The following is a 7,133-nucleotide window of genomic DNA, read 5'->3' on the forward strand; positions in this document are numbered from 1 at the left end:
TCAAAATGAGACGTTTAATCAGAACAGAGATAAATTTTTTTTAGTTGGGCACTTGTTGTGTCATAATATTGCATCATACGTGTATCAAAAGATTCAACCACGCTTATCACCGCAATTTACTTAAATAAGTATCCAAAATGAGCATTTATCAGCAAATATTAAAAGGGTTCTAATAAATTAGCCAAAACGATAATCTAATTAGTTGTGGACAAACCCACCACGACTGGACATCTATTTAGATATTTTGAACTAAACTAATGATTAAATCATAGAAATTCAAATTTGAGATTAATAAACTCTAATTAATTAGAGTTGAATAAATTCTAATTAGGGGTAAAACTTGGTTAGAATTAGTCGGTAATCAAACACACATAATAATTAAGGAATTAGAGATTAATGAAATGATTTAAGGCACCCAATTGTATTTGTGATTCATCGAGTGATGACTACATTCCTATACAAGTGAAACATAAAATGATAGACCAGAATATGAGAAATAAAAACTAGTTAGAGTGTTAGTGGAATCATATATATATATAAATTAATTTGATGCTTTTCATCCGCCACTTGTTTGCGTAAATCTAATTTCTGTTATTAACACATATTTGCATACACACGCAGACGAATACACTAAAAAAATCGATCCTTTTTTTCTTTATTAAAGGAAAGAAAAGAGAACCACAAATATATCATGAGTTGCTGTCTGTACTACGCATGTATATATACATATATATAGGAGGGGAGTGGCACTAAGAAAAATATCATAGGAGAGGAATTTAGGTAAAACATATTTGCATGACAATTTGCATGTGATATTTTTTGTATTGAGACGGTGAATGAATGTATATAGGTCTGGAATAAAGAGGAAGGAGTTGGAAATGAAGATAACTAGAGAAGGTTTGGGGTTAGTGTTTTTGAAAGCGAAACCCTTTTTAGCAGTGGTTTTTCTGCAAGCGGGGCTGGCAGGAATGGACATCATCTCTAAGGCTGCCTTGAACGAGGGGATGAGCAACTATGTGTTCGTCGTTTATCGCCACGCTGTCGCCACCCTAGTCATCGCTCCTTTTGCCTTCATCTTAGACAAGTAATTTACACATTGCCTTCATCTCACACAACTAATCAATTCTATACATTTTTATATTACATCTTTTGTTGTGATGTGTGTGTTCATGAAAGAATTTTTAAATTTAATTATATCAGTTTGCAAATACAATGATATCAGTTGACATCACAAAATATATTATTTTTTTACTCAACATAAGTGCGTTGATTCATGAATATCATCTTCTAAATCTATATCAGTTTCCGATTCAATATCAGTAACTAATATATTTGGTAATACCAATTCATATTAATGTACTATCATAGAACCGATATTATTTTTGGTTCTCAAAATTGTTATCTTAAAAAAGTTCTCACTAGAACCACTCCCTATATAAATATATTTTAATTATTTTTTTATATTAGAATAAGGTTTTAGTTCGCAAGTTATTAAGTTTAGGATATTTTCATTATATTTCTCAATCTAATTTGTGGACATTTACTGTTGCACAGGAAAGTAAGACCAAAAATGACCATATCTACGTTCCTCAAGATTATGCTAATGAGTGTTTTGGAGTAAGCTCTCTATCTCTCTTGCACACACAAACCCATAAACTTTACCATTTTGACGTGACATATGTGACAAAAAGAGATAAATTAGATTTTCATGTATCATGTCAATTTATTTCCTTACTATGGTATGTGACCAAATACACAAAGGATAGTCTTGAATAACAATATATCTCAGTTTCAAATTTTGTTGAATAATTTATGGTGTTTGATCTGAAGAATATAATTTGATACAAAACTTATGTACACATTAAAGGCCAGTTATAGATCAAAATCTTTACTTCTTGGGGATGAAGTACACGACAGCGACGTTTGCAGCTGCGATGGCTAACGTTCTTCCGGCAATTACATTTGTGATGGCATGGTGCTTCAGGTAAGCCACTTAATTAATATAGCTTACATACTTGCTTTCCTAATTAATTAATTTTCATGAATTAAATGAGGCTTGAGAAGGTAGAGTTGATGAGCGTCCGAAGCCAAGCAAAAATATTGGGGACATTGGCTACAATTGCAGGAGCCATGATCATGACATTGGTAAGCGGCCCTGATCTTGACCTTCCATGGACCAGATCAGGACCCACGCATGATCTTCATCGTCAACAACCTCAAATTTCTATTCAACACACAATCAAGGGTGCCCTCTTGATCACCATTGGATGCTTTAGCTGGGCTGCTTTCATGATTTTGCAGGTAAATCATAGCTTAATTAGGATAATTCAAACAACAAAGTGTAGTATTAATTTTCTCACTGCATGGATTTGTAGGCTGTGACGCTGCGTACGTATCCAGCGGAATTATCCCTCACTGCATGGATATGCTTGTTAGGGACCGCAGAGGGAGCAGCGGTCGCATTAGTGGCGGAAAAGGGAAATGCTGCAGCCTGGGCCATCAAATGGGACACGAGCTTTCTTGCAGCCGTCTACAGTGTAACCTATTTTCATCATTTTAAACATTAAGGTAATAAGTGAAATTAATTAACTATATATATGGGTTGCAGGGTATATTCTGTTCGGGCATTGCTTATTACGTGCAAGGAGTTGTTATGAAAGAAAGGGGGCCTGTTTTTGTCACTGCATTTAGTCCTCTAGGCATGATCATCGTTGCTGTCTTGAGCTCTTTCATTTTGTCGGAGAAAATGTATTTGGGAAGGTATAAGAATTTGTTAGGTATGATGTTTTTTTACTACTAATTTAGTTATGTTAAATGCAGGGTTGTTGGTGCGGGTGTAATCGTCATGGGCCTTTACTTTGTGGTGTGGGGCAAACAGAAAGACTACAAATCCTCTTCTATGGAAGTAGAAGAAATTCCGGTAAAGCTAAGCGATGCATCAAAATCAAAGTTGGAGGTGGTTACTACTAATGTTGATACCGATGAAAGATTAGTGTAACAAAAGGAATTTTGTTGTGTTGTACGCATATCTTTTAGCAAGTTATTCCCCGATAATAATGTTTTCTCACTCGCGAAAAAAATATAAACATTTAGGGCTATAAATTATAATCTTTCATTGAGTTCGGCTTGGGTGTAAATGCTACCATCTTCACACAATGGGTCCAACTTATGTGTCCCTCTTTATATCATTAATCTCACAATTTAAGCCTATGATACAAAAACAACACAAAATGATATATGAGTCCTACTCACCATTTTACTAAGGGGTATATTGGTTTGAAAAGTTCATACCGTATTGTATGGAAAATATCAGAATGAGAAAATATCATACCATTACCATACCGATCTTTTGATATACTAAAATTTCCCATGCTTCTTTCCATGTGTTTTTTATGTGAAGTCAAAATCAGTCAATAAGAACTACTACGTTCGGCAGAAACTTGCGCGACCATTTTGACCAATCTAGACATTTTTGTTTACTCTAAAATTTTACCTGGCGCTAAATCATCGTCTTAGGAATCGTTGGTAAAAAGTTCAGATTTATCTGAGCTAGTATTGGTTTGAAGTGATATTTTGAAAGTTGCTGTCATTCTGAGTCTTTTGTTTGCAGTCAGTTAAGAGGGGAAGAAAAACGTGTTTTAGTGTAGAATTAATACATATGCCAACTAGATTCAATTTTGCCAAGTCAGCATCCACCTCATTTCAATTTGGCCGGAATTTTTCATCGGTGTGAAATTGCTACCATTAAAGTTGGTGATATTAAATACCAAATTCAAAGTTGGGTGATAAAATGCAAATTTTTGAAAAATTTGGTGATATTAAGTGTCAATACCCTATTAACAATTATCACTGTTTGATAAGTGCCAGGTTGTGCAGGTGTCGCGTTAAGCAAATGATGTGTCCTACTGATCAGGATGGACGTCCCAGCTAAGCCTGAATCTGGAAAGATTGGTTGGCTACCACGCTTTGGGTTGAGATTCTAACTAGACTGGAAATTAAGGTGGTACTCTACTGACTAGGAGGTGTGAAAGATGATTAACAAGCAGCTGTGTACGTGAGATTGAGGGAACATTATGTTTCAGAAAATATCTGGAGGGTACGGGTTACTATAAAAGGCTAAACGGAATATCAGAGAATAAGTGATAGTTAGATGACTAGGCTGACAGATCTGTAGAGTACCAGCAGAAAAAGTAGAGAAAGTAAAGGACAAAAGCAAAAAGTAACTAAAAAGTAAAAGTGGTCCCAAATTTGGATGTTGACATTGACTTCTCCAACGAGTATGAACACAAATCAAACAACTCAGATTCCATAAACGAGAATTTCAGGTTAACAAACTTCACAAAAACAGATCTACAATCTAAACTCCAAATCAAAAGATGAAACTAACGAAACTGAAATTACTCTTACTGGGTAACATGCAAGGTGGCAGAAATCACGTAGACTGGGCTTTCAAACTTAACCATTTCAGATCTAGAATCTAACAGCTATCTAAATTCATCAACTCAGATTTACCAATGCGGAAATGAAAACATGCTCGCAACACTTGGAAATTACAGTAACAACTAGATCTACACTATCTAGGCAAAAAGAAACTGAATCAAACAGAAAACCATGCACAAAGACAACTTCATTGCATAAAAGGTGTTTGGATCTAAACGAAATACTTTAAAAGCAAACGGAAATTGAAAGTGCAACAGGTCCAACGTAAAGAAACACGTAAAGATTAACTAAGAAAGCAAATAAAGATTGTTTGCTACTCCGGGCGATGAAACTGCTAACACTACGAAACACGCTGGCTGGAACGAGATAATGCGGAACTCCGGCGAACTGATGAAACTCTCAGGTGACCATGGCTGTGGCGAGGAACTAGAATATGAAAGACTAGGCTGAAGGACTGATCTGCCGAGAGGGAACTACTCTAACTATGAGTGTTTTTCCTAAAAGTTGATTCCCTCTGATCCCTCATTTCTCTCTCCAAGTGGCTTCTTTTATAGGGAGGCGTGCCCTTGATTTTTAGGGTAGACTCTCTTCGCGAAATGACCCTTTTGCCCTTACTTGTGGCTGATCTTCCCAGCAATCCTTCTTCTCCATCTCGAGCCTTTTTTTTGGCATGCATACTGGTCAGTATAGCAACATTCTGATGCCCTTTTCACATGAGTTATCCGATACCTTTCCTTCTGACTGGAACCCTTTCCCTGCACACTTTAGCAACTGTTTTGCAGATATATTCCAATTATGCACGTTATACTGACCAGTAATCAAGGCCTAGAATACGACTTATCAAACTGCTCACACTTACCACATGCTTGTCCTCAAGCGTGATGAACAAACTAAAAGAAATAAGTCGAATTCTAGCCTGGTTACTCCCCTGACCGACCCTATCCTAAACTAAACTCTAAACTTGACCCAAATAAAAAAACACATAAACACACAAAAACACTTAAACAGACACAAGAAACACTTAAACACATTAATCGGGTTATATTTTCAACCATCCCTCCCCTTGGGATCAAGTGCAATCCGGCCTTAGACAACCTTGAACTTCCGCCGCCTCCCTTTTCCTTCCCAGTCAGTATATCCGCGCATCAAGATCACCCAAACTCTCGGCCAAACACTAGATTCGCTCCGTCACTCATTCCTCACCAGGGATGTTAGGACTGTATTCTCTCATAATGTTGAACCACAGATGCTTCGGACTTAGATTTCACGTGCGGCTGCTGAAGGTCTTAAAGGCTTGTAACTGGGCTATTGGTTTGTAGTGTCTGGGGTGGTTGTCCCTAAGGCTCTAAGGTTCAAAAACTACTACTTTATTTCGATGTAGGGGAACTGTGTGCACTTGGGGCTCTTGGTTGTTGCTACCTTCGGCCGGCGTTTCTACATTGACTTCCAACTGGTCAGTAGCTTCTTGTGGCTTTGCCACCCTTATTCCTTCTTATTTTTTTGTGGTAAAATGTTTTCAACCATTTTCTTCACATTCTTTCTCCCTTCTTTTTGTGGCTTCGTCACCCTTATTCCTTCTTTTTTTTGGACCTGGAATGACTCCCTGGTCGATTTTCTCCCTGTCTCTCACTTTCTTTCTCCAGTTGGTTTCTTACTTGTATGTCCTTCTAGCCAGTCGCCTCCTTGCTTTATGCCTTGCACACACACAATCCCAGTGGCTAGTGGGTTATATCTGGGTATATACGGCTAGAAAGTGGGGTACTAAAGTTTTTTTTTTGGGGGGGGGGCCTACTGCCTTCAGTGTTTGCTACACGCGGTCACTTTACCCTAGGCATCTTGTGGTAGCCACTCTTTTCTTTTTTGAATTGGTGGAAAGTGGTTCCACTTTAGGCTTTTAACTCTGATTTTAAGAGGGCTTTTGTGTTTGGCTCTAAAGATGGGCTTTTCTCTCATACTCGCATCATCTATACTGACTAGGAGATACTAAGGGGGTGGTTTCCATTTTCCAGTATGTCTTATCTCCTTCAATTCCCCTCACCGTCAGCTCGAGACAGTTGAGTTTTAAGTCCAATCAACATGTATAACAGACCTAAAATCTAGACCTAGAAAGACACTAACACAAACACTAAACACAATATATACATATGTCATACTGGCCATTGCATCCCCCTCCCACTTCACAAGTGTCTGCCCTCAGATAAGGCTGTGAAGTGAAAAAGGTAATGACTAGTACGACTGACACACGGACATACCAAACAAGAAAACACATGTTGTTTCTAAACACTACTCACACTTAGACTATATAATAGGCTAAGTAGGAGAGTTTAAAACCTAACAGAACCCAACAAACACAAACACATATGTACAAAAACTCCTCACACTTAGGCTACGCAGTAGGATAAGTGTGAGCTAACATGCACTCAAAAATAAAACGCATAAACAAAAACACATGCGCCAAAATAGCAAACCCTTAACTTCTCACACTTAGACTATTGAATAGGCTAAGTGTTATGAATGGGGTTTGCTCACATACTACACAGCTTATACTACCTTTTTTTTTTTCAAAGAAAGCTTATACTACCTAAAAGCACTAGAAAAACAAATAAAATACGAAAACTAAAACTGAAAAGAAAACGAAAACTAACTGGTCAGGTGGGGTGGTGGTCACATGTTTCTCCTGCTCCTCTGCGGGG

At 37.5% G+C, this 7,133-nt stretch overlaps 1 protein-coding gene across 3 annotated transcripts; it reads left to right on the plus strand.

Annotated features, from left to right (window-relative positions):
- Window positions 1-771: 771 nt before the first annotated feature.
- LOC121797454 (WAT1-related protein At2g37460-like) lies at window positions 772-3,123 on the plus strand. 3 transcript variants are annotated; one of them, XM_042196213.1, is made up of 7 exons: window positions 772-1,084; window positions 1,555-1,617; window positions 1,868-1,984; window positions 2,055-2,301; window positions 2,376-2,537; window positions 2,609-2,760; window positions 2,806-3,123. In XM_042196213.1, exons 1-7 carry the CDS (start codon window positions 837-839, stop codon window positions 2,996-2,998), a joined length of 1,182 nt encoding a protein of 393 aa, XP_042052147.1. In that variant the 5' UTR covers window positions 772-836; the 3' UTR covers window positions 2,999-3,123. The 3 variants fall into 3 exon arrangements, with proteins under 3 accessions (XP_042052147.1, XP_042052148.1, XP_042052149.1); XM_042196214.1 differs by having other exon boundaries at window positions 2,821-3,123; XM_042196215.1 differs by having other exon boundaries at window positions 2,609-2,699; window positions 2,821-3,061.
- The last annotated feature ends 4,010 nt before the right edge of the window (window positions 3,124-7,133 follow it).

Source organism: Salvia splendens, chromosome 3, assembly GCF_004379255.2.
Source record: "Salvia splendens isolate huo1 chromosome 3, SspV2, whole genome shotgun sequence".
In the NCBI taxonomy this organism is placed as follows: domain Eukaryota; kingdom Viridiplantae; phylum Streptophyta; class Magnoliopsida; order Lamiales; family Lamiaceae; genus Salvia; species Salvia splendens.